Source organism: Protomyctophum bolini (assembly GCF_963924005.1).
Source record: "Protomyctophum bolini genome assembly, chromosome: 12".
Lineage (NCBI taxonomy): Eukaryota > Metazoa > Chordata > Actinopteri > Myctophiformes > Myctophidae > Protomyctophum > Protomyctophum bolini.
In genome coordinates, this window is record NC_137873.1 from 6,178,383 (window position 1) to 6,205,377 (window position 26,995).

Consider the following 26,995-nt stretch of genomic DNA (forward strand, 5'->3'; position numbering starts at 1 on the left):
TGGTGATGGTGATGTGTTGGGCCAGAGCCCCATGGATAAGACGCCACCTCACCACCATGCTGTCCTCTCTATAACAACATGAGCAGTGAGTTGTACAATTTAAGCATTTAGCAGACACTCTTAATCCAGAGCGATTTACATTAAGCAATAACAAAAAGCATGGCATACATATATACATATATAAGTAGTTATCATGAAACATGGGTAAGCTATAAGAGCGTAACAGTGGAGTATCTACTATCTATATAATGAAACTATATATATAAACTATACATACTATACTAATATTATACTATACATATGTACTATAAAGTGCTATGACTACATAAAATGCAATTCTAGTGCTGTGTTGTGTATGTTGTAATAATCAGTGTTGGGGATAACGGGAATACTTTTTTGGTAACGGATAGTGACCTAACGAGTTAGTTTGCTATTAGAGTAATCCGTTACCTATACTTCTTACCTTTTCCAAAAACAGTGGCGTTACTTAGTTACATTCAAGACCTATATTTCCCTGTTGTTTATGTTGCCACAAAGGAAACATAATCCTCATCATCATCATCATTTATTTAACTCACGACCATCCATGATCACATGGTTTGGAGCACAGATTCATAAAAGTATACAATCGGAGGTATACACAAGTAAGACGCGCAAACGCGGGAAGCGAACGCATTTAAGTTAGGTTTTTGTGTGTGTGTGTGTGTGTGTGTGTGTTTTGTGTGTGATACAGCTGCGCCCTCTGGTGGCAGGCATGTGGTGTTACAGCGTGACAGACAGACAGACATGTTCTGCTAGGTCTCATAGTTGGTGCTCACTGCGTTCGCAAATACATTACAGGTTACACGATATACATAGACATATCGGAAGGCTTTCCCTATTTGTACAGTGGAAGAACATTTTTCAGAAAAGCACCCAATTTATAGATTACTTTTAGTTTTTCAGATTTTAGTAATTCATTTAAACATAGAAGGGTGGGTAAAACAATAATCCAACTGACACGTCTGCGCGGTTGAGTCTGAGGTGAGTCTCATGGCCACGTAGTCGGGACTAACGCGTTGCGTCCATCTTGTTCTCCTCTAGGTATCGTCCAGATGCTACTGTTGTTAAGCGTTGGAGTCCAGCCATCGGTCAGCCTCCCGTCCTGTCCGGCGTCCTGCCTGGTCTGCTCTGACCACGCCCTCATCTGTCGCAGACTCACTCACATCATAGGTTATTATTCAAGTTTTTTTATTCAAGTTTTTTGTACATAAGACAGGACAGACAACAGATACATGACAGATACAGGACAAACCAACAACAAAAATATATAAAAGTCTGAAATACAATGTAAAAAAACCACAAATTGTACATTAATGACATCAACAATAACTGAAATAAAAAATATAAAAAAATAATAAAAATAAACAAGTGGGTAACTCACATCATAGGTGACGCTGTTAACCCTAGAACACTGAACCCAACATCACTAAAACCCGGGTATATTTTTACCCGATGTAATATAATTATTCCGTAAAAAAATATTTCTCATCAAAATATGTTAACCCATTTAGGCCTGACGTAAAAAAAAAAAAAAAGTCTTCTAAATCTTGACCGTTTAAGGAAAAACCTATGTTTCTATGTCAGTGGTGCTCAAACTTGTTCATTTCAAGGAGACCCACAATTATCTGTAATTGGCCGCCGACCGACCCCCATCTGAAAATATGTTGTTCCTGCTATTTCAGATGTGGGGCTTAACCCATTCTGACCTGAGATCAGATTCAAATGAGGTTTCCACTGGACACACACTGGTCTGATTAACCCATTCTGACCTGAGATCAGATTCTAAAAATGTCAGTCGTTCTTCAATTTTTCAAAAATAGCAGACCTACAAGCTCGTAGCGCGCCACTCGCTATGAGCTTGTAGATCTGCTATTTTTCAATAGCTAAAGCATAACATGATGCTAACACCAAAATGGGTTCCCGTTCAGAATGGCTTAACCCATTTTGGACGGGAACGTATCTGTGTCACCGTAGACTTTTAACCATTGTTTTAAACTTTAACTGTAGAAAAATCACTACGAGCTTGTAGATGTACTATTTTTTAAAGGATCATGAAAATGCGTGCAAATCTTTGAATATATATTCTTTCCCATGCAGTGAACGCTTTTAATTCAAATATTTGTTTTTTGGGGGGTTCCCTGGGGGGGTCCCTGGCTGGAACAACCCCATATGTTGAGATTGGGGTCTGGGGCCAATTACATGAAACTTAAAAAAAAATGATTTAATGTTTTATCCAACAATTTTATAACCCATTTTCCCAGTGTCAATTATCTTATGTAATCCTGGGCGCTACACTTCCTCTGCCAACCTGGGTGGGCAGCGGACTGACCTCATGCTTCCTTCAATGCATGAGGAGTCCAAGCGGCTTCTTTACACCTGACAGGGGGGGAGTTTCCCTGGTTGGTAGCGCGTGGAAGGAACACGTTATTCCAACCAGTTCCTTTCCCCTCCATCAGGCGCCCCGGCTGGCCAGGGGGAGGCAGTTTAGAGACCAGGATTACGGCATGTTTTTTTGAGGGTACCTACCTACCCTAGGGGGACACGGGGAGAACATGCAAACATGGGGTTTTCTGAAAACTGTCATGCTATAGACATTTTGTAGAATCTGGTCTCGGGTCTAAATTTAAGTCAAAGTCAAAGGATTTGTCACACACGTTACCACCGCAGTGAAATGTGCTCTCCGCATTTGACCCATCTCTCTTGGAGCGGTGAGCCACAGCCGTGCCGCGCTCGGGAATCATATGATTAGTTGATTTGACCCCCCCAATCTAACCCTTGATGCTGAGTGCCAAGCAGGGAGGCATTGGGTCCCATTTTTACAGTCTTTGGTATGACCCGGCCGGGGATCGAACCCCGACCTCCCAGTTTCAGGGCGGACACTCTAACCACCAAGGCCACTGAGCTGGTGCCTTATAATTGTAACAAGTGGTAACTTTATTATATCTCTCTGAAACAACGCCTATGCTTCCCCTCGGCTCCCAGAAGCCCCAAACTCCACCCAGGCTCTGCTGCTGAGAGAAGGCTCCATCTCTGAGGTCAACGGCTCGTCTCTGGCCCACCTGAGCAACGTCACATTCATAGGTCAGAGGTCACGGGAGGAGTTTGTGTCTTAAGTGTGCGGACAGTTTCTCCTTTCTAGAGTCCGCCCCATCTCTCTCTCTGTCTCCGGTTTGCCTGGTGGGTGGTGATGGGTGGACTGAACTGAAGCCACACATACACAGCTGTAGTATGATAAAGGGGGAGGGGTTAGGGGAGGGGCTGGTGATGTCACTATATTACTGTTCATTTCATTGGCCCGTTTGACTGTCAAGCGTTCAGCCTCTAGAAAGAAACCCTAAATGCAAAGTTAATACACCATTGCACATAAAAACGACTCCGGGGTGTCTAATGAAGTACTGTGACCTCATAGACAACATGGAAAAACTGGAAAAAGACACAAAATTGCGGCACTCCCTCTTTAACATTTATCGGGACAAACTAAACCTCTAGCTGAGAGAGAGATGAAATCACAGATTAGATTTGGTGATTTTGATAGATTTTTGCTATAACCATGCTAACATGTTGTTTGTGTGTTTTCCACTCCGCATGGTCATTGTGCCAACGATGCTAACCATGCTAAACATCCTTGACCAGGCCTGAGCCACAACCGTATCTCGGTGCTGTCCGAGCGGCCCTTCAGAGACCTGCTGAGCCTCCACACGTTGCTGCTGGACCACAACCTGCTGACCAGCCACGCCCTGCAGGGCGGCGCTCTGACACACCTGGCACGCCTGGAGGTCCTCTCGCTGAGCAACAACCACATCACCATGGTGGGTGGAGCCTCATAGTTAACCCATTCTGACCCGAGATCAGATTAAAAAAATGTCTTCTTGCAGTCATCCTGCAGGTTTTCTGAAAAAACTATGTTTCTGTGTCAGTCGTTCTTTGATTTTTCCAAAAATAGCAGACCTACAAGCTCGTAGCGCGCCACTCGGTGGCGCGCTATGAGCTTGTAGATCTGCTATTTTTCAATAGCTAAAGCATGACATGAACACCAAAAGGGGTTCCCCTGACGTGCTTTCTGAAAAACCTATGTTTCTACTTTCTCTGTCAGTCGTTCTCAAGCTATTTCATGTCAAGGACCCCCAAAGATATATGTAATTGGCCGCCGACCCCCAACTGAAAATATGTTGTTCCAGGGACAGAAGAAGCAAAGATTTGAGTTAAAAACGTTTGCTTTGAATATATTGAAAGATTTGTTCTGTTTCTATGTTCTGTTCAGCCCAACGTATAGTCCTTATATACTCTCCATTCCTCATGTTCTGAACTGTCACCTCAAACACTGGAACATGTCTCTGTTTCTATGTTCTGTTCAGCCCAACGTATAGTCCTTATATATACTCTCCATTCCTCATGTTCTGAACTGTCACCTCAAACACTATGTTCTGTTCAGCCCAACGTATAGTCCTTATATACTCTCCATTCCTCATGTTCTGAACTGTCACCTCAAACACTATGTTCTGTTCAGCCCAACGTATAGTCCTTATATACTCTCCATTCCTCATGTTCTGAACTGTCACCTCAAACACTGGGACATGTCTCTGTTTCTATGTTCTGTTCAGCCCAACGTATAGTCCTTATATACTCTCCATTCCTCATGTTCTGAACTGTCACCTCAAACACTGGAACATGTCTCCTTCTATGTTCTGTTCAGCCCAACGTATAGTCCTTATATACTCTCCATTCCTCATGTTCTGAACTGTCACCTCAAACACTGGAACATGTCTCCCGAATGACCCGATCAGAGGCGGCAGTAATACATTACATTTCATGACACCGTACATTTGTTCTGATTTGCATTTGAATAGGCTAATCAACGCAGACACGAGACACTGAGGGACATTCATGAATGTATTGGGGGGGAAAAAAAGTATTAATATATTCTTTCATATGGCAGCGGCCATACAGTAGATTGCCATATTACGCAATTGACACCCCTGAAATAATTAATTCCAATAAGATACATGTCTTGCCATCCTGTGTGTGTGTGTGTGTGTGTGTGTGTGTGTGTGTGTGTGTGTGTGTGTGTGTGTGTGTGTGTGTGTGTGTGTGTGTGTGTGTGTGTGTGTGTGTGTGTGTGTGTGTGTGTGTGTGTGTGTGAGAGAGAACGTGGCCCCACTTCTGTCCGTTTGAACGGTATATACTGCAGCTGTCAATGCAATCCCTATGAGAGATACCATAAAATGCCCTTATTTCACTGGTTGATTACTGAGGTTCTAGCGATTTGTTTCGTGTTCTAAATAAAGTGTCCCATATGTTTGATTTGTCCTCATCAATGGCACATACCTGCCATCTAAATATTAAAAACGCCACAATGTACTATAATATACATGAATCAGAGATTCAAAAGTGCTAGCATTGTACATTTATTTAAGTTATAGTTAAGATACAGAGACTTTAGTTGTCACTGTACAATACTTTGAAACCGTTGTCATGTTGCACACAAGCCTAATGTAGGAGCCATTAGAAGAGAGGCATTATTTGTATTATTATTACCAGTATTATTTTTGACCACCTGGTGGCGGGCTTTAGAAACACAGCACATAGAAGGTGACCACTTATAAAGGTGACACACAGGGGCACTAGGGAGGAACTAGACACAGGGTATGGTGGGAGCACACCGTTCTTACCATGCAGCCACATGCAGCCACAGCTTACCATGCAGCCAGAATAACAGGATAATCGCTATATTGGTATGTTCATTTCAACTGCAACAACTTCAATAAATACAGGCAAACTAAGCTCTACGACTGGACATCCATCTTTCATGTTTCTGTGTGCACTGCTGCGTACGACCACTTTCACCACCTGTGAAGTAATGGGCAACAAAATGATGAAGGGAAGGATTGCCATTACATTCTGTAAGAACGAGCTCTACTAAGAGTGATAAGGACTTCAAAGGACATCAAAAGAGCCACAAATGGACAGACATTGTTTGTTTCACTGCCAATGCTGATTGTCAGGTGATTGGACACACCTGCAGGCTACAGCTCTACTGGGGTGAGTTGAGGCTGTGAATTCAGAAGCAACATGTCTAGTGGTGATGGAGATGCTCAGCCACAAGATGGCAACATTGAACCTGAAAAGGAAAAAAGAGTTGTCAAACTTACAGCTAAAGGCTTGGAAATGGAGGTTGCTAAGTATCAAAAGGCAAGAGGATTGGCAGTTAAAAAGGCTGTCAAAGTAAGAGAATCAATGAAGGAGCTCATGAACTCAAATGACAATAAGGAGGCTGTAAAAGGTCATTTGGATGAATTAATTCATTTATGTGGTGAAGCAAGAGCAGAGCATTTATCTCTGGTGGGTTTACAAATACCTGCAGAGGAATTTGAGAGGCAGAATCAGTGGTTTCAACCTCATATTGACATTCTGGAGGGTTTCATGCATGATGTACACAAATGGCTATCAGAAGTGAAACAGCCAATTCCACATGTCACTGTAACTGTTGATACTGAGCCATACATACCTGTCACCCAAGAAAATGAATCTCAAATGCATACTACTGTTGAAAATGTCACTGTTGAAAATGAACCACCAAAAACATACATTCCTGATGAAAGTGAAAACATGAGTGTTGTCAATTCTGATGATGTTGGACCTGATGACAGTGTGTCAAATACAGCTAGATTCAAATCCACACGCAAATCCACCACATCCAAAGCATCTTCATCGACATCATCTGCTCTCATTATTGCCCAGGCTGAAGAGGCTTCTCTGATGGAGCAGATGGCTGCCTTGGGGAAGAAACATCAGATTGAAGCACAGCAAAGAATGCAACAGGAGCAATTCACAAAGCAACAGGAGCAATTCACAAAGCAACAGGAGCAATTCACAAAGCATCAAGAACAACTCAGCCAGCAAAAAGAGAAACTGGAGATGGAGACAAAACTGGCAGCAGCCAAAGCAAAGGCCCAGGTACTGGAAACCATGGGATCAAGAAAAGCATCAAGAATATCAATAGGGATGCACTCAGAGGAACAAGGAGCGGCCGCTGCTGTTACTCCAAGGAAATTAACAACTTCATTCAATCCAAACACATTCATACCACATCAAACGACCCAACAAAATGGAAAAGTGTCAATGAAAACGAAGCCTCCCCCACAGCCACGGGTTGTAAGGCCAAAGGAAAAGACAAAAACTGACACAACTCATTACACAACTCCATTATTGCAATACTCTCTCCCCAGGCAAACTCCATTATTGCAACACCCTCTCCTCAGTCGAAATGTGCAAACTAAAAACATACCGGGTCAAATGAAAACAGGGGTTCAAGGTCAAACTGTATGTACTTCACCTACTGTTACAAATGTTGTCAATCAAGGTGATATTTCAAATGTGTTACAAAGACAGAATGACATCACGGCCCTATTTGTCAAACAGAATCTGTATTCCACTTTGCCACAAAGAGACATTCCGGTTTATGAGGGAGATCCATTGCAATATCAAGGTTTTATCAGGGCATTTGAGAGGGCAATTGAGAAAAAGACAGATGATTATGGTGACTGTCTACACTTTTTGGAGCAATACACAAGAGGGCATCCAAAAAAATCTTGTCCGCAGCTGCCAACATCTGCCTCCGTCACAAGGCTACCCAAGAGCAAAGCATTTGCTCAAAGAGCATTTTGGAAATGAGAATAAGATTGCCACGGCATATATGGAAAAGGCTTTTGCCTGGGCAACAATCAAATCAGAGGATGCAAAAGGGTTGGAAGCATTTTCTCTATTCCTCCGAGGTTGCTGCAATGCTATGGAGAATCTATCCTACATGGACGAGATGAATGTGACTTCCAACATGAGGACCATTCTTTTGAAACTGCCATACAAACTGAGAGACATATGGAGGAACAGGGCCTGTGAGCTAAAAGAGGGAGGTCATCGGCCAATGTTTCCTGATCTTGTTGATTTCATCGAAAGACAAGTGATGATAATGTCCGACCCACTTTTTGGAAACATCCAGGACCCCAAGCAGACTTCAACTGTCAAAACCTCAACCACTGTTAACAGCCTGACCATGGTCTGTTCCTGCCACAGTTCATCCACAAATGATTGCGGTAATGCAGAGTTGGAACTAGAAGTTGGATGTTCATGCCTTTCTGCATACCCGTCTGTAGGAGCACAGCACAGTAAGTTGAGGATTCCATGGCAGAGCTCGCCTGTCTCCAACTCACCCGTTGGGGGCATTTCTGTGTCCAGGAACCTGTAGAGAGCATTTTTGCTGTCCTGAAACACATCCTGCTTCTTGTCTTTCCCAAACATTTTGGTGTCCACTGCTTCAAACACATTGCAGTTCAACAATGCCTGACAGATGTACACAATCTTGTCCCGTTGGATATCAACACCTTCGAAGCCACTAGCATGGGAGAGATGATCCATTACCACATCTATAGCATCAGAGCCTACAAAACAGCTACTGTGCGACTTGAGATGGATGCGTCGATCCTTAACCTTCACTGAGGCTTTGAGATGGGAGATGAGCCCCCTCCCTTCCTGATCTTGTTGATTTCATCGAAAGACAAGTGATGATAATGTCCGACCCACTTTTTGGAAACATCCAGGACCCCAAGCAGACTTCAACTGTCAAAACCTCAACCACTGTTAAATCAAAAGAAAGGTCAAGTCCAAGAAGCAGTTTTGCAACAACAGTAACACTCATAACAGCTGTGGAGTCAAATGGAGAGAAAACGAATGCATCCATCAGTCACAACCCATGTCTGTTCTGCAAAAGAAGTGGCCATACATTGGAACGGTGTCCTCAAATCATGGAAAAGAGCCACAGGGAGAAAATAGATTTCCTAAAACAAAATGGAATCTGTTTTGGCTGCTTAAAAAGAGGACACTTATCGAAATTTTGCAGAGGTCGTCTAACTTGTGACACATGCAAACTGAAACATCCTGACATACTTCACATTCAACAAGGAGAACAACAACCGACACATAAATCAAATGAAAGCAAGACTGTCATCTCACCGCATACATGTGGTCATATTGGGGCCGGTGATGAAACTTCCATCTTCTCCATCGTACCTGTGCAAGTGAAGAGCCACAAGGGCGACACAGTTTTGCAAACCTACGCATTTCTGGATCATGGCAGCACCTCTACATTCTGCACTGAAAACCTAATGAAAAGGCTCAATATGGCAGGACAGAAAACAAACATACTCCTCCGAACGATGAATCAGGTGAAGCCTGAGTCTAGCTATCATATCACTGGTTTGGAAATAGCAAGGATGGACTCGGATGACTTTCTTCAACTGCCTGATGTGTTCACACACGCAACCTTGCCTGTCTCACAACACAACATTCCAAAACAAAAAGACTTGTCTCACTGGCCATATTTAAACCATATCACACTACCCGAAATAAACTCTGGCATTGACCTCCTCATCGGCACAAACGCTTCAAAACTACTGGAACCCTGGGAGGTGGTTAATAGCCAAGCGGATGGACCATACGCAGTGAGGACCCTATTGGGGTGGGTCGTCTATGGTCCACTAAGAGGAGACGACACCATCAGGGATGAGAATGGCTGCCCTGCTGTTGCTGTCAATAGAATATCTATTCTAAACCTGGAAGAGTTACTTGTCAAACAGTACAATCAAGACTTCAGTGAAAGAGCCAGTAATGAAACGGAGGAAATGTCAAGAGAAGAGGCCAAATTCCTTGATATTATAAACCACTCAGCTAAAATTAAAGATGGACATTACTGCCTAAACTTACCTTTCAAACAAGAAGATCCCATCATGCCAAATAACCGTTGTATTGCAGAGCAACGCATCCAGAGCCTGAAACGCAAGTTCAACAAAGATGAGAAGTTCCATGATGAATACACATCTTTCCTCACAGACATGATTAACAGTGGCTATGCTGAATTAGTGCCAGTGGACCAGCTGAATCGAAGTGATGGAAAACTCTGGTATATCCCACATCATGGTGTGCATCACTCAAAGAAAGGCACCTTGAGAGTGGTCTTTGACTGTGGAGCAGTCTTTAAAGGAACATCACTTAACTTTCAACTGCTTCAGGGTCCCGATCTGACTAACTCACTTATTGGAGTCCTCACCAGATTCAGACAGGAACCAGTTGCCTTGATGGCAGACATCAAAGCCATGTTCCATCAGGTTAAGGTCTCGGATGAACATGTTGATTACCTGCGATTCCTATGGTGGCCTGAAGGTGATGTGCAGCAAGATCTGGCCGAGTACAGAATGAAGGTACATCTTTTTGGAGCTGTGTCATCACCAAGTTGTGCCAATTTCTCTTTGAGAAAGACTGCTGAAGACAACCGAGCTCACTTTCCATCTGAGGTGACAGACACAGTAAACAACAACTTTTATGTTGATGATTGTTTGAAATCCATGCCCACAGAACGAGAAGCAGTACAATTAGTAAAAGACCTGACTGCTCTCTGCCAGAGGGGTGGATTCATTTTGTCTAAATGGATCAGCAACAGCCGTGCCGTGTTAACTTCTATTCCACACGAGCACAGGGCAAAAGAGATCAAGGAGTTGGACTTGGACAAAGACAATCTGCCAGTGGAAAGAGCTCTAGGATTACACTGGTGTGTTGAAACAGATGTGTTCAAATTCACAAATACGGCACCTGAAAGACCACACACTAGACGTGGCATCTTGTCTGTGGTTGGCTCTATATATGACCCTTTAGGATTTCTATCACCATTTGCGCTGCCAGCCAAGCTGATGATGCAGGAGCTCTGCAGGAGGAGACTTGGATGGGATGAAGCCATACCCGAAGTCTTCTCACAGCAGTGGACAGGATGGCTAGCGGATCTGAAGCAAGTGGTGGAGTTCAAAGTGGACAGATGTATTAAACCTAAGAACTTTGGTCAAATCACACACTCACAGCTACATCACTTTTCAGATGCCAGCGAAAGTGGCTATGGATCGGTGTCCTACCTAAGACTGGAAAACAGTGACGGAGAAGTGCATATTGCATTCATGATAGGAAAATCCAGAGTGGCACCACTGAAACAAATGACAATTCCAAGAATGGAGCTGGCCGCAGCAGTCCTGGCTGTCCGAGTTGACAAAATGCTGCGTAGGGACTTGCAGCTGCCAATGGATAGGTCCATTTTCTGGACTGATAGCACTACAGTGCTGAAATACATAAACAATGAAACAAAACGTTTTCAAACCTTTGTAGCAAACAGGATTTCTCTTGTAAGAGATGCTACTGATGTATCACAATGGAAATATGTGAGTACAAAGGAAAACCCTGCAGATGCAGCATCAAGAGGGCTGACAGCAGACCGCTTTCTAAACTGCAAGAAATGGATCAGAGGACCAGATTTCCTCTGCAGATCAAATTATGATTGGCCTAACTTGCCCTTTGAATCGACAATATCCGCCAATGATCCAGAAATCAAACCTGACATCACAGTAAATGTCATTATTAAAGATCAACTGAACCCAACCAACTATCTGATCCACTACTTCTCAACATGGATGAGACTGAAGACTGCTGTAGCTTGGCTCCTTAAAGTAAAGACCACACTCTTGCAACTGAAGGAGAAAGGAACTTCAAGCTGCTGTCAGCAGTATTGAAAAGGATCCTGTCAAACTAAAGGAGAAGGTTGAAGAGGAGATGCAAGTCTTTAAAGCGACACTTCGTGGACAGTGTTTAACTCCCGAAGATCATATCCAAGCAGAACATGCAGTCATCTCATTCAGTCAAATGCAAAGATTTCCAGAAGAAATATCTGTTCTGCAAACTGATAAAAATTTCAAGAGAAGCAGTAATTTGTACAAATTGGATCCAGTGTTGGATGATGGACTACTGAGAGTAGGTGGTCGCCTGAATAGGCTAGCGATGCCTGAAGAAAGCAAACATCCGATCATCCTCTCAAAAGACTTTCACATATCCACACTGATATTACGACACATCCATAAACTATTCGGACATGGAGGAAGGAATTACATGCTGTCTCATCTCCGCAAAAAATATTGGATCATCAAAGCAAACTCTGCTGCAAGGAAAATCATAACCAACTGCACTGTGTGCAAACGACAGCGGGGTAGAGTTGGTGAGCAAAAAATGGCAGACTTGCCTTTGGAGAGAATTCAACCAGACAAGCCTCCATTCACAGATGTGGGAGTAGACTACTTTGGTCCTCTAGAGATCAAGAGAGGACGAAGTCTTGTTAAAAGGTATGGTGTAATCTTCACCTGCATGGCAAGCAGAGCAGTACATCTTGAAGTTGCACATACACTCGACACAGACTCCTGCATCCATGCACTAAGAAGATTCATCTGTCGACGAGGTCAAGTTTCATCTCTAAAATCAGATAACGGTACGAACTTCATAGGAGCGGAAAGAGAATTAAGGGAAGCACTGAATAGCCTGAATCAGGAGAAAATCCAGAATGCTATGCTTCAGCAAGGGATAAAGTGGAGCTTTAACCCCCCAGCAGGATCCCATCACGGCGGTGTTTGGGAACGACTGATCCGCATGGTACGAAGTGTACTCCGTTCTGTTCTTAATCAACAAGTGCTTGATGATGAAGGATTGCAAACTTTAATGTGTGAAGTAGAGGCAACTTTAAATGATCGACCCATCACCAAGTCCTCTGACGACCCAATGGACCTGGAAGCACTGACCCCAAATCATCTTCTTTTATTGAAAACGCAGCCAATATTGCCACCGGGAGTCTTTGTGAAAGAGGATCTGTACATCAAACGTAGATGGAAACAAGTACAGTACATGGCAGATCTCTTTTGGAAACGATGGACAAAAGAGTACTTACCATCAATCCAAGAACGGCAAAAATGGTCAGCTGAAAGGAGAAGTTTTGCCGCCGGCGACATTGTGGTGGTGGTAGATTCCACTGCACCACGAGGCGCCTGGTTACTGGGGAGAAGACCAAAGAGCAACATCTTGGAGAGACCGATAACAAAGATATGTCTGCTCCAAGAGACTGAAAACGAAAGAGACTGATGTTCAAAGAAGATTGAATGAATTTATTTTTCTTATTTTTCTTTTGAAATTGAGAAAGAACGAAAAAAAATAACATGTAAATGTAAATTTGAATATGACTCCTTTATATGGTTATTAATTGTTACCCTTGAAACAATTAGGGGCCGGTGTGTAGGAGCCATTAGAAGAGAGGCATTATTTGTATTATTATTACCAGTATTATTTTTGACCACCTGGTGGCGGGCTTTAGAAACACAGCACATAGAAGGTGACCACTTATAAAGGTGACACACAGGGGCACTAGGGAGGAACTAGACACAGGGTATGGTGGGAGCACACCGTTCTTACCATGCAGCCACAGCTTACCATGCAGCCAGAATAACAGGATAATCGCTATATTGGTATGTTCATTTCAACTGCAACAACTTCAATAAATACAGGCAAACTAAGCTCTACGACTGGACATCCATCTTTCATGTTTCTGTGTGCACTGCTGCGTACGACCACTTTCACCACCTGTGAAGTAATGGGCAACAAAATGATGAAGGGAAGGATTGCCATTACACCTAATATTGCTGATATTTGCGACGCCAAAGGAAATAATTCCCCATGCATTTTTCCCATAGACATTTTAAAAAGTATGTATTTAAAGATCTGTAAGCCTCGAACAATTAAGCCAACTCGGATCGTGAACAAATCATGACAACAAACAAACAAAATAATTAGAAAGAGAGGGAAAAAAGGCAGGACACAACCATTTGTTTTGTTTGTTTTTCTTCTTTGTAATTATTTGTTCAGTTTGTCGTCAAGATTTGTCACAATCCGTGTTGGCTTTGTTCAAGGCTTTAAAGGTCTTCAAATAAATACTTTTTGAAATGTCTATGGGAAAAAAATGCATGGTAAATTATTCCCCGGGCCTGTCGTCGTCATGAAAGGGAGCGGGACTGCGACACTTTATTGTGCTTTAGGTCCAGGGCAGCTGGTTCTATAGGGCCCCCCCACTCTCTAATAAGGCCCTGTGTTGTGCTGTGTAAGTCCAGGGCAGCTACGTTCTACAGGGCCCCCCACTCTCTAATAAGGCCCTGTGTTGTGCTGTGTAGGTCCAGGGCAGCTGGTTCTATAGGGCCCCCCCACTCTCTAATAAGGCCCTGTGTTGTGCTGTGTAAGTCCAGGGCAGCTGGTTCTATAGGGCCCCCCCACTCTCTAATAAGGCCCTGTGTTGTGCTGTGTAAGTCCAGGGCAGCTACGTTCTACAGGGCCCCCCACTCTCTAATAAGGCCCTGTGTTGTGCTGTGTAGGTCCAGGGCAGCTGGTTCTATAGGGCCCTCCACTCTCTAATAAGGCCCTGTGTTGTCTGTAGGTCCAGGGCAGCTGGTTCTATAGGGCCCCCCCACTCTCTAATAAGGCCCTGTGTTGTCTGTAGGTCCAGGGCAGCTGGTTCTATAGGGCCCCCCCACTCTCTAATAAGGCCCTGTGTTGTCTGTAGGTCCAGGGCAGCTGGTTCTATAGGGCCCTCCACTCTCTAATAAGGCCCTGTGTTGTTTGTAGGTCCAGGGCAGCTGGTTCTATAGGGCCCTCCACTCTCTAATAAGGCCCTGTGTTGTTTGTAGGTCCAGGGCAGCTGGTTCTATAGGGCCCTCCACTCTCTAATAAGGCCCTGTGTTGTGCTGTGTAGGTCCAGGGCACCTGGTTCCTGGGCTCCAGGGCCCTCCAGACTCTGCTCCTGGAGAGCAACCTGCTCAGGGAGCTGTCGTCCGGATCCTTCCCCCTGGAAGACCTCCGGGGGCTGGACACTCTGGACCTGTCTGACAACCTCATCAGCCACCTGGACGCTGACAGGTATATGCATTAACACTATACGTATAAATTAGAGCTGGGACTCGATTAAAAAAAAAAATCGAATTAATCAGAGGCTTTGTAATTAATTAATCTCGATTAATCGCATTTTAATCGCATATCAATATTCAACCCGAGAACAGTGAGAGACCTTTTTTTTTTTTTAATGTTTTTTTGGTATCTCAGTGAATAGTGACTATACGGGATTCCACTCATTTTCAAAATTTTACTGTCATTAATTTACCTTAGAGTTGTTGTGTGGATATAATAAGAAAGTATCCCCCCCCCCCCCCCCCCATTCTGTGTTGCCTAGAACTGGAGGTCTGAAAAGAATTCGGTAACATTATGAAGTACATCTCAGTGACATCACAAAAATGTACTTCATAAATGTTACTGTTTCTTACTGTGTAATGTAAATTACATTTTTCTGTAGCTAATTAATCTCAATTAACGCGTTAAAGTCCCGGCCCTAGTATAAATACAACCTCATCAACACCAATGGATAGGGATGCATTAATACTATACACATAAATACAACCTCATCATACAACACCCTATGAGCTTGTAGATCTGCTATTTTTCAATAGCTAAAGCATGGCACAATGCTTTAAACACCAAAAAAGGGGAGTATCCAAAGTCTGATAATTAAGTGTAATGAATTTTTTTTACACAAATTTTCTTTTTAAACATATGTTTATTCATTTTATTTATATTACACATAAGTATTTTCAACAATTGACATATATTTTTTCCCCCCCACATCCCTCTGGCAGCACAAATACAAACAAAATCTTATCACGAAATGAATTGACAATAATAAATACAAAACAAAAATAAATAAATAATGACGAAAATAAAACACATTACATACAGTTAAACAAACAGATTCACAATGTCCATCACAGTTCCCTACCCCCACCCCCCAGCTGTGAATGAATTCTATTAAAGTGTTCCATCCGTATTTCCATCATCATCATAGTTTCCGAGGCCTGGCGAGCCTGCGGACTCTGGACCTGTCCCGGAACCGCCTGAGCTCCACCCCGGCCGAGGCCTTCTCCTACCTGGGCCGGCTGAGCAGCCTCAACCTGGACCGCAACACCTGGAACTGCTCCTGTGAGCTGCTGGGCCTGGCCGCCTTCCTCACCGCCTACACCCTCCAGCCTGACAAGGTAATAATATAACACCTGGAGCTGCTCCTGTGAGCTGCTGGGCCTGGCCGCCTTCCTCACCGCCTACACCCTCCAGCCTGACAAGGTAATAATATAACACCTGGAGCTGCTCCTGTGAGCTGCTGGGCCTGGCCGCCTTCCTCACCGCCTACACCCTCCAGCCTGACAAGGTAATAATATAACACCTGGAGCTGCTCCTGTGGCTGTCTTCCTCACGGCCTACACACAGCAGCCTGACAAGGTAATAATATAACACCTGGAACTGCTCCTGTGAGCTGCTGGGCCTGGCCGCCTTCCTCACCGCCTACACACAGCAGCCTGACAAGGTACTTAACCCATTCTGACCTGAGATCAGATTCATACGAGGTTTCCACTGGACACACACTGGTCTGATTAACCCATTCTGACCTGAGATCAGATTCTAAAAAATGTCAGTCGTTCTTCGATTTTTCAAAAATAGCAGACCTACAAGCTCGTAGCGCGCCACTCGGTGGCACGCTATGAGCTTGTAGATCTGCTATTTTTCAATAGCTAAAGCATAACATGATGCTAACACCAAAACGGGTTCCCGGTCAGAATGTGTTAACAACACCTGGAACTGCTCCTGTGGCTGCCTTCCTCTCCGCCTACAAGGACTGTCTAAAGAGGACGAGACGCGAAGACCGCACGGGCGACGCCATGTTTGCTCCATGGAAGGAAAGAAACATGAGCAGTTGCAGACCAGGGAAGTTGTACATGTCCAAATTTGTGCAAATTGTACAACTTCCTGGTCTCAACTGCGCATGCTTCTTTTTGGATCATATATTGTATAAATTAAAACGATAGCAATGTAAGCTATATGCAATGTAAAGCAAACTTTTTTTCAGCGGATTGTTACCGGGTCGTGGGTTTCAGAGTAAAAGCGGTCATGTCTTTCCGGCACCCCCCAGAGCTCCTATTTTGAAGGAATCCCGGCACCGATTGTGTTAACAGGTTCCAGGATCAAAGTTCTCAAAAAGAGCAGCACTCTTTCCCTCTCAAAAAGAGACTATGATCAATCAAGGCCTATAAGGCCGATTATAAAAACGCCTCTAAATCCTGACCTAAGGTTTCTGAAAAACTTCAAATATTTATATAGCGGAATAAAAAAAAAATACATTTTTGAATACTGTACATACTGTACAGAACCCAAATATGGGTTCCCGGCCTGAGGGGATATAAGATACCAATAGGGGTTCCCGCCCAGAATGGGTTAAGTGAAAACAATCTGTTCACATTCATCAAATCTTGTCTTTCCTCTCTGTTCGTCAAACTGTCTGCTCAACCAGACTTCTCTCTCCTGTTCCCTCCAGAGCGTTCTGTTCTCTGCAGAACATTCTGTGCTCTGCAGCATGCAATTAGTCCAGGACGTCTGTGGACGTCTTGGGCACGCCTGATTGGTCAATTGGTTCATTGGCTTGTTCAGAGCTCCTCACAGGGCTCTCAAAGACACTACACAAGTAGATGAATGTATAAGCAAAACAAAGCAAAGTTACCATGTTTACCCAGGGTAACTAGACTAAGCTCAATAACTTGTTTACAGCCAGGCCCTGCTCATAGAACATTTCATGGTAGGGGTTCAATGCCTTGCCCAAAGGGCACTTCAGCGGTGGTAATTGTAACGTGCCGGTCCGGGGATACGAACTATAGCGACCTTCCCATATCAAGACCGCTCCGCAGACCGTTCGACCACCGCTGCCTCTGTAGATGAATGTGAATACAGATAGATATATATATAAACCCATACATTGTACTCTGTATAGTAAAATATTTATTTAGTTTCCATGGTTAAAGCTCTTTTTGTAGAAGTTTGGTTAGTTATTAAATAAACTAACCAAACTTCTACAAAAGAGCTTTAACCCTGGAAACTAAATAATAATAAACTTAATTTTAACCTGCATGCAGTTTCATCCTAAATCCATTTATATTTAGATCCTTATTTTATCGACTTGGCTATTTTGACCTGGGTTACATTTGCTTGCTCTGGGAAACCCAGCTAGTGAAAATAACGTTTGCGAGCTTGTAGATCGGCTATAGTTTCCCTATAGCCTACATCTCAATTATTATTTTATTATTATACTTAACCCAGTGTTCAACCCTTTTCATTTCAGGGCCCATTATGTATTCAGTATTTGAGCCACGGAACCACCATTTGATGACATTTATAGCCTCTCTGACCCAAAACCAGTGTTGTTTTTGGCAGCAAATTTTGATTTTAGTTTTAGTCATATAGTCTCTTGAATGGTTTTCACTTATAGTCTTAGTCACATTTTAGTCACCTGGAATGTTTTAGTGTCAGTCTAGTTTTAGTCGACTAAATGTCATACGATTTTAGTCGACTAAATCTACAGGTGATTTAGTCGACTAAAATGTGTTTTGGCGGGTCTTGATGTCGTCGTAATGACTGATTTTACACTTGCTGAAAATAGCCGATCTACAAGCTCACACTGCGACGCGTTGTCAGCTTGTAGATCGGCTATTTTCAGCATGCAACCAAGTGTAAAATGACTTATACTGGATCTCTTGTCCACTAGTCCCTTCCTAACGTTTTAGTCTAGTTTTTATTTGTTGACGAAATTGTCAGTATATTTAGTCTTAGTTTTAGTCATCGTAGCTTAGTTTTCATTTAGTTTCCATTTGTTTTTGTCAGTGAAAAAAGGTAGTCGACGAACATTTTTCGTCTTTAGTTTTAGTCGACGAAACCAACACTGGTCTCATCATGTCACGTGACCCCGCGGCGCTGCAGGTGCTGCACAACGGCGGCCGGATGGCGTGCGTGAAGAACGCCAACGACAACCCCGCCCCCGTGACTACCACGCTGCTGGAGCTCACCACCGCCAACTGCGTCGACCCGTCGACCAATCAGAGCGTCGCGGTGGTGCGCGCGGAGGCGGGGCGTGGCGTGACGCCTCGGCGCTACGCGCGCGACGTGGCCGTGGCCGCCGTCGTCTGCTTCGCAGGTGAGGAAAAATAAAAACACGCCGGTGTGAACTAGAGAGGGGGGCGGCGGGGCGCTCATGTCGTCGTACATCATGCAATAGCAAATGAATATACTTCTTTCATGAATTAAAGGTATATTCAGTGATTTCACTCAAAAAACCTTAGGTTTCGTTTTTGGCTGTGGGACCTAAGCCTTCGTCCAATCAGGATAGAGAGTCAAAAACGAAACCTAAGGTTTTTTTTACCCCCAGGGGTTAACTGGGGACAGGGGGGAACTCCTTATATGGTCAGCACACTCTATAGTAGAGAGGATTATCACAACAAAACAAAAAAATAAGTGATATTTGAATTAAGTGAAATCACTTACTCTACCTTTAAGTTGTCAACTTATATTTAAGCAATAAGCCACGAGAGGTCTCAGGTTATAGCGGGTATTTTTACACTGGCTGGGGGCGTAGGCAGACCCGAGGTGCTGCAGCCAGTGTAAAATACCCGGTAAGCTGGGGCCTCGAGTGGCTTATTGCTTTTCTAAAACGGTTACAAACATATAGCAATATTGACCTAATAAAACGATTTGAATTCACAAAAGTATAGCTACGCTTTGCGCCACCAGAGCGACCCGCCACATCACCTCCTTGTTTTGCTCGGCAAGTAGTAGGCCCCAGTGATTGAAGGAGTGGGTTATCGGTGGAATTTACACCGGTCACGTGACGGTAACCAGCCAATCAGAATCAAGTACATAGGGCCGATTCATATACTCCCATTTTACCGCTGTTTCGGCGCTGTAGTGCCGAAATGATTTCGGCTCGTCAGAGATTTTCAGTAGCACCGAAGATCCGACTTTAGGACAGTACCCGCCCCCCCTCCCCCTCTAAAATAGGAGTATGAATCGCCCCATATAGTGGTCTAGGCTGTCCATGCAGGGTAAAGTAAAGCAGGAAGTGGTTAATAATACAATCTTAAAATAGCTCCTGGCACTCAGAGAAGAGCAGCCAGAAATAGGTGTGCATATTTCACACTTCTGACTGAGTATTGGTTAGGATTCTGCAGGCAGAGTTCTGAGCTAATTGGAGATGAGATAAAAAACATGTTTTTGTCTTGTGCTCTGGCCAGAATATAGGGAGTTGAACCAAACCTGCAACGCCGACGTAAAAAGGATAATACATTAATTAACAAATTAACGTTTCATTATCGATATATTTAAGTCAATTTGTTTTGCATTTTTTTATTGATTCAGATTAAATGATTACTGTATGTCCTTAACCTATTCTAGCAGGGAACCCCTTTTGGTGTTTTAAGCATTATGTTACACTTTAGCTATTGAAAAATAGCAAATCTATACAAGCAATGCAACAATGCATTTTTCCCATAGACATTTCAAAAAGTATTTATTTAAAGACGTTTACGCCGCGGACAAGGCCAACTCCAGGCGTGACAAATCATGACAATAAACACAATATTTTGGACCAAACAAATAATTACAAAGAAGAAAAACAACAACAAAAGTGTTGTATAACCTGCAGTTTTCTTCTACTTTCTAATTCTTTGTTTGGCCCAAAACATTGTGTTTGTTGTCATGATTTGTCACGACAAGAGTTAGCTTTGTCCGCGGCGTATAAACGTCTTTAAATAAATACTTTCTGAAAAGTCTATGAGGAAAATGAACGGAGAATCATTTCCTGGGCCCTGGTAGGGGGCAGGACTGCGACGCTCTATACATGGGTATTTCTGTAAAAACTTTCTGTGAAAACTGTACATTTGCAGAATGATCCTCAGGCGTAAATGGGTTAATGCTGTTTTAATGGCGGTCTGTGTGTCTACCTGTCTACCTCAGGCGGGGTCGGTCTGACGCTGCTGGCGGTTCTGGTGAACCGCGCGGCGGTCCGCACCGCCAAACGCCGAGACGAGAACGGAGTGAGCGAGGGGGAGGAGGGCGAGGGAGGAGGCGCGCTCCACCACGCCTCCTCCAATCACAGAGACGCAGGAGGAGGAGGAGGAGGAGGCGGCCAGACGAGGAGGAGGAGGAGGAGCCAGAAGGACGTGGGCTCGCAGGCCGACCAACCACAGCGCCCGTGGGACAGGGAGGAGGAGGAGCCTGCAGGGACCGGCGACGACTACAACCACCGCGGAGGTCGTTTTAGGTCAGCGTTGATTTAGTCGACTAATACTTCTTTCAGCTGTGATGACTTAAACTAAGACTAAATGTGTTGACAATTTCGTCAAATAAAAATAGAAACTATGACTAAAATGTCAGGAAGGGACTATGGAGCGTCGCAGTCCCTCCCCCTTTCAGAACAACGAGTGGCCCAGGAAATGAATCTCAATGCATTTCCCTCGTAGACTTTTCAGAAAGTATTTATTTAAAGACCTTTTATAAGCGTCGTACGAAGCCAACTCTTGTCGTGACAAATCATGACAACACACACAATATTTTGGACCAAACAAAGAATTAGAAAGTAGGAAAGAAATGGCAGGTTTTAACACTTTTTTTTGTTGTTTTTCTTCTTTGTAATTATTTGTTTTACTTTCTGAAAAGTCTATGAGGAAAACGCATTGAGATTCATTTCCTGGGCCACTCGTTGTTCTGAAAGGGGGAGGGACTGCGACGCTCTATAATGGACAAGTATAAGATCCAGTATAAGTCATTTTACACTTGTTTGCATGCTGAATTGTTACATGCATGATTGTTTACTTTTGTACTGGAGGTTATGTAATGTGTACTGTAACATTTTCACTTGAATCTACTTCTTATTGAATGTACGTACTTCTTATTTTTAGATTGGGTGTTCTTTTAACTTGTTTTATTTTTCTTCAGAAAAGTCTCCTATGGACAAGTGGTGAAAACTAGCACTCGTGCTAACACACTGTAAACGACGCATCTACAAGTTGTACAATTGTGCAATGAGCAATGTGATGTCAAATAAATAAACATAAACGGGTGACTAAAATGTGACTTCAACTAAATGCACTATTAACCCCTTTTGGTTTTAGCATTACGTTATGCTTTAGCTATTGGAAAATAGCAGATCTACAAGTGGCGCGCTAAGAGCTTGTATAGGTCTGCTATTTTTGAAAAATCAAAGAACGACTGACACAGAAACACAGCTTTTTCAGAAAACTGTCAGGATGTAATGGGTTAAGAGACTTTGATGACTATTATTGACTATAGTAAAAACAACTGTTTTAGGTCCAGGGAGCTGGGCGGAGGAGGAGGAGGAGGCCAGTTCAAATGCCCTACCTGCCGCGGCCAGGAGGGGGCGCCCCCGCACCTCCTCCGACAGGAGGAGGAGGAGAGGAGGAGAGCCCTGCGGCAGCAACAACAACAAGCCGCTATAAGGATCGGCAGAGAGACGGACGGCGGCAGAACCAACGCCGACGGATTATATTCGTACGGGAAGGTGAGCTGCGAGAGCTGCCGCGGGACAGCAGTCGGCGGCGGCGGGGGTCAACGGGGGCAGGGCAACGCCGCCGCGGGGACTCTCAATTACCTCTTTGACTCGGAGACGACCGGCATGAGGCCGGCAGGGAAGAGAGGAGAGGCCAGGAGCGTCACCTTCCAAAGGAACGTCGCCTTTGACCTGCAGGCGAGCTCCTCCGCCGCTGCACTCCGGGAAGGAGGAGGAGGAGGAGGGGGGAACGCTGCTCGCGCGCGGCGGGACAGGGGAGACGGGGCGAGTAACAGCGGTAGCGGCGGCGGGGGGTCCTCCTCGTCCAAAGGGAAGGAGAAAGGCAGACAGGAAGGAGGGAAGGACGGGAAGGAGGAAGGGAAGCAGAAGGTTAAAGGTCAGCCAGCGGAACGCAGAACGCTGCGGGTCAAACTGAACCTCAACCCCCTGAGGAGGAGCAGGGTCTCTCCCAAAGACGAGAGGAGAGGAAAACACCCGAAGGGAGGCCACGAGAGCAAGAAGAAGACGAAGAAGGGCGATAGAACGAAGACGTCTAAATCCAGACGGAAAAAAGAGGATGATGAGGATGATGAGAAAAGCAAGAAGAAGAAGAAAGGCTCTAAAACAAAAGGCAGCGAGGAAGATGAAGCAGCAGCAGCAGCTGCAGCCGTCGACCCGTCTCAACAACCACCGGGCGACGACGCCAGCAGCACCACGACGACCGGCCAGGCCGCCGCTGACCAGCAGAACTGGACCGGCCAGAACTGGCCTCCTGGGACCGGCCAGGCCGCCGCTGGCCAGCAGAACTGGCCTCCTGGACCTGCTGCCTACATGCAGAGTCCCAACATGCAGCGGCCCAGGTTCCCCTTCCAGGGAAACGTCCGACCGCAGGGGCCAGGGGGGGCCTTCCAGGGGCCACGGGGGGCCTTTCAGGGCCAAGGGGGCTTCCAGGGGCCTCCCTTCTCTCCAAGGTGATATTTTAATTCAGTTTTTTAGAGCGGATTTGGTATTTTCTTTTCTTTTTCAGTTTTCTTTTAGGTTTAGTGTGTGTATGTAACAAAATATAGCATTTAAACAATTATTCAGTTATATATGAACTGTTATAAATAAACTAAAACTATATGGGCATTTTGTCTATAATTTCAGTTTAGTTATAGTTATCACAACATTTTTATTGTGGTTTTATTTTGTTCAGTTAACACATTATTTTTTTATTATTATTATTTGGTTCGTTTTCATTAAAGGGACACTTCACACTTTTTGCAAAAAAATATATGTTAATGACGTTTAGAAGCTTTAGATCACTTTTCTGGGGGTATTTATGTGTGTAATATGTGGTTTTAGATATTTTAGATTGTAGCAGTGAGCCTGTTGTCTCTGATGTCATGGACACTGGTCTCACTACCTTCCTGGACTACAATTCCCATAGTTCTTTGGTGCACTGCTCCTCCTTGTGGATAGGGGGGAGAGCTGTCTTACTGAGACGACATGTAGTCCAGGAAGGAAGTGAGCTCAGTGTCCATGACATCAGAGACAACAGGCTCACTGCTACAATCTAAAATATCTAAAACCACATATTACACACATAAAGACCCCCAGGAAAGTGTTCTAAAGCTTCTAAACGTCATTAACATATATTTTTTTGCAAAAAGGGTGAAGTGTCCCTTTAACTCTAATAACCTTCTCCCTCTCTGCTGCTGACAGGAGCCGTCCCAGCATGGCACGGCCGGGCAGCGCGTTCCCTCTCCAGGGGGGTAACATGGCCCCCAACATGTCTATGACGCAAGGTATGGCCCCCAACATGTCTATGACGCAAGGTATGGCCCCCAACATGCCCATGACGCAAGGTATGGCCCCCAACATGTCTATGACGCCAGGTATGGCCCCCAACATGTCTATGACGCCAGGTATGGCCCCCAACATGCCCATGACGCAAGGTATGGCCCCCAACATGTCTATGACGCCAGGTATGGCCCCCAACATGCCCATGACGCAAGGTAGGGCCCCCAACATGCCCATGACGCAAGGTATGGCCCCCAACATGCCCATGACGCCAGGCATGGCCCCCAACATGCCCATGACGCAAGGTAGGGCCACCAACATGCCCATGACGCAAGGTATGGCCCCCAACATGGCCATGACGCCAGGCATGGCCCCCAACATGCCCATGACGCAAGGCATGTCCCCCAACATGCCCATGACGCAAGGTATGGCCACCAACATGCCCATGACGCCAGGCATGGCCCCCAACATGCCCATGACGCAAGGTATGTCCCGGCCGGGCAGCGCGCTCTCTCTCCAGGGAGCTAACATGGCCCCCAGCACGGCTAATCCAAGGTTCGCCGGCAGCAGCGCGGCTAACGTCGCCCCTAACGTGGCGTACGGTGGAATGAGCGGCGCACTCAACCCAAACCCGGCCCCTTACGGCGGTCCGGAGAGCCATAGCTTCGTTCCGCAGGGTGGATTTATAGCCCCGAATCCTCCTGCCTCTCTTCTAGCTAACCCTACCGCCGCGCCCACCAATCCGTCGCAGAGCAGTCCGACGAAAGCGTCTCTTCTTACCTCACAGACCGGAGGTTCACCAGCCCACGTCTCCGTAAACCCAGCCGTGAATCCTCCGCCCGTCGTTCAGTCGCTCTCCCAGACACAGCAGCAGCAGCACCCCCCTCAGGACGCTAGGAGGAACCCAGGGTCCATCGTCACGTCGGATCCAAGCCAGGGTTCAGGCCTCCAGAGTGGGGATCGCCCCCCAGCAGCAGCAGCAGCTCCCCCCCAGCCTCCTCCAGTGCTCACGAAGAGCAGCAGCAATAAGGACACTCGGCCTCAACCTCCCCCCCAAGCCCTGCAGGGCCCTCCGCTCGGGGGGGACGTACCCTCGTCTCCACTGGCGCCCCGTCGGCAGGGTCCCCCAGCGGGGGAGAACATACAAAGCACCAACATTCTGCCACAGACTGTGTCTGGAGGCTCTGCTACGGTAGGCATGCCTGCAGCCTCTGGAGGGTCTGCGGTAGACATGCCTGCAGCCGTAGGCATGCCTGCAGCCACTCGAGGGTCTGCCGTAGGCCTGCCTGCAGCCTCTGGGGGGTCTACGGTAGGCCTGCCTGCAGCCTCTGGAGGGTCTACGGTAGGCCTGCCTGCAGCCTCTGGGTCAGCAGACGTTGCGGCAGCAGCAGGGACGGTGCTGTACTTACCTGATGGCTCTGCAGTCGGAGCCTCTGCGGTCGCAGCCATGAGTGTGGCTGCAGGTGCGTCTGCAGCCACAGGAGGCAGCGTGGCGTCCGCTGCAGGGCCTGAGAGCGGAGGAGGGGGCGGGGCCACGGTGGTGCTGCAGCAGACTATTCTGTCAGAGGACGGAGGCTCCTCCCCCAAGCGGAAGTTGAGACTGATACTTCCCGAGAAGACTTCCAACAGACCGCCCACCGCGTTGGAGAAGAAAATACGATAGGTCTTCACCAAGGGGGGGTCTAGGGGCCCCTGGGGGGGGGGGGGGGGGGGTCAGGGTCCTTAGAGTTCTGGGTCCGCCAAATGTTACAGTTTTACATAAACCATATCACTGCTCTGGGGGAAACATTCGTCGAAAATAGCCGCTCTATCGACAATGTTTGGCGAAGAGGTTTGGTACAGAGGGAAAAAAAGAGAATAGTAGGGGAGAGCCGCCATGGTTGTAACACTTGTAACACGTTTCACTCTTTTACTCAGAGATCCGTTTATCTACATATGTCATATTTTCAGGCAACGGACCTACACATGTCTGCTACCATAAACCACTTCACGTTTTTCAATTGATAAAACCGGTCGGGAGTTATTAAACCGAACGTGGACGCTGTTCCAGTGTTACATTTGCTGCGCATATTATCGGATTAATTGTAACGGCATGCGTGATAAATGTAACAACGCTAAAAAAACACCATTAAACATATCGTTTTCAGCTTAAAGCAATTATATTTCATTGAAGCAACTCCTTAACATTGTTTTCATACCATGGATGTGATAAGAAAATTGATCAAACATAAGGGAAATATTAAATAGTACCGGGTGTACCAGTTTGGGCGTTTGAGTCAGTTCAATGGGAAAATACGTTTGATTGATTGAGTTGTACAATGTTATACAACCCTAAACTTTTTAGAATACACTCTGTAATGAAAGACAGCTGACTGAACATATAATATTGGCCAATATGTCAAATATGTAAATATTACATAATGGTATTTAATGGTATGGTGTGTGTTACAATCGACCCACTTTAGCAAGTTGTTCTTTGGCATTGCTTACAGACCAGAATTAAACGTGCATTCCGTCTAAACACGATGCAAACTAATGAAGAACATAAGCATGAAGACATCCATGTGGATTTTTATTCACCAACATCAAAGTGTAGCCCACATACAGTATACTCCAGGTGTAAAATGTTACACATTTTGAGAAAAGTCAGTTTTTCGCCAATAATTCCCCCGTAGGATGAAGGTAAACACTTCAAACTTCAAAAAAATAAAGAAAGAAGAAACAAAATAATGTAATAATCTTTCAGGGCAGGAACCTCTTTTGGTGTTTTAAGCATTATGTTATACTATATACTTTAGCTCGGTGCCGCGCCACAAGCTTGTAGATCTGCTATTTTGGAAATATCTTTGTATA

The 26,995-nt window shown here is 45.2% G+C and overlaps 1 protein-coding gene across 1 annotated transcript; it reads left to right on the plus strand.

The window, feature by feature from the left end:
• On the plus strand, window positions 1–25,805 carry lrrc53 (leucine rich repeat containing 53; the record flags this gene model as incomplete). Its single annotated transcript, XM_080777932.1, has 12 exons — window positions 1–85; window positions 1,084–1,212; window positions 3,025–3,123; window positions 3,676–3,851; window positions 14,687–14,850; window positions 15,827–16,016; window positions 16,136–16,186; window positions 16,292–16,342; window positions 18,781–18,994; window positions 20,809–20,976; window positions 22,404–23,331; window positions 24,065–25,805. The coding sequence occupies exons 1-12, from the start codon at window positions 79–81 to the stop codon at window positions 25,803–25,805; spliced, it is 3,918 nt and encodes a 1,305-aa protein (XP_080634058.1). The 5' UTR covers window positions 1–78.
• Window positions 25,806–26,995: the final 1,190 nt, after the last annotated feature.